We start from the raw sequence: 1,117 nt of genomic DNA, 5'->3' as shown, positions 1-1,117 counted from the left end.
TATACCTACAGATTATTACAAGTAAGCTTAGCTGATCGGTTAACGTTCAAAACTCCATATGTTGATCAAAATGAAGTTGGTTCAGTTCGAACCACACCTGTCGAAAGACATTAACAATGAGATCATGAAATCCATCACAATTTAGTGTCAAATAACATGCCAAAAGTTCCTCAAGTTCTTCACGTTTCTTCAGTTGCTTCTCCATTATCATCTCCGTCATCGACTCTCTGAAATCCTTCTGTGGATTGTATGAAGTTTTCACGATCGCAAAACTGTCGAAATCCGTGCTGAATGCATCTTCAACCACCCTCCTATCTTTCTTCATCTTCATCCATGGTTTCTTCACATCTGAGATCATTTTGTCATCTGTCCTTGGAGAATTATAAGTTCTGACTTTTGGACCATGCTTTGACCTTATGTGAACAGATTTCCGCTGGTTTTGATCCTCATTGATTTCCATGTTTTTCAGTTTCTGCCATTCTTTCTCCAAGTTGGAATCTTGAGGAAGGTAATGATCTGGAGGTGACTTCTGAAAACCCTCATTTGAGTCTGTTTCTCCATTGATGAATCCTCTCATTTCGGTTCCGTGGATGATCAAGCTTCCATGACCGATAGGAGAAACGTTGAGTTTATGATCTGAATTACACAGAATCTTGAAACCTTCTTCGTCCCTTCCTTTTTCCAATGAAACCTTCCAGTCAACATCATCATCTTCTGAAATCTTGTTAGCTGTATTTCTCCCCACGTCTGTAGAATGAAGTTGGTCTTCATCAGGTCTTGCATCGCCTTGTTTGTTCTTGAGGAAGACATGATTGGAGATCGAAGAAGAAGGTGTCTTCTTTCTTCCCCATTTCGTCATTTTGATGAAATCAATCAATGGTTGATCTTGTCGTTTTGGAACAAATATATGTTTGAAGTTGAAGAGGAGTTGGGAATGGTGGTGGTGGTGGTGGTGGTTGTTAAGAAGGTGGTGGTGGTGGTGGTGGTGGTGGTAGTGGAGGTGGTGGTGGTGGTGGTGGTGGTTGTTGTATTTGATTTGAAGTTCAAACAGAAAGGCCCGCCATAGATTCTGTGAGCATCACTTTTTGCACTTTACTTTAGTTGTTGCTGTAAATTA

General features: G+C 40.6%; 1 protein-coding gene across 1 annotated transcript; it reads right to left on the bottom strand.

Annotated features, from left to right (window-relative positions):
- Window positions 1–859, bottom strand: LOC112519208 (transcription repressor OFP3-like). Its single transcript, XM_025127204.1, has one exon. The coding sequence runs from the start codon at window positions 857–859 to the stop codon at window positions 47–49; it is 813 nt and encodes a 270-aa protein (XP_024982972.1). The 3' UTR covers window positions 1–46.
- Window positions 860–1,117: the final 258 nt, after the last annotated feature.

This window comes from Cynara cardunculus (assembly GCF_001531365.2).
Source record: "Cynara cardunculus var. scolymus isolate 2C chromosome LG 10, CcrdV1, whole genome shotgun sequence".
NCBI classification, from domain to species: Eukaryota; Viridiplantae; Streptophyta; class Magnoliopsida; order Asterales; family Asteraceae; genus Cynara; species Cynara cardunculus.
This window is presented reverse-complemented; position numbering and strand designations above follow the sequence as displayed.

Bases quoted from the DNA above. Each gene is read 5' to 3' on its own strand.
- LOC112519208 (XM_025127204.1), bottom strand. From the start codon at position 859: ATGACGAAATGGGGAAGAAAGAAGACACCTTCTTCTTCGATCTCCAAT.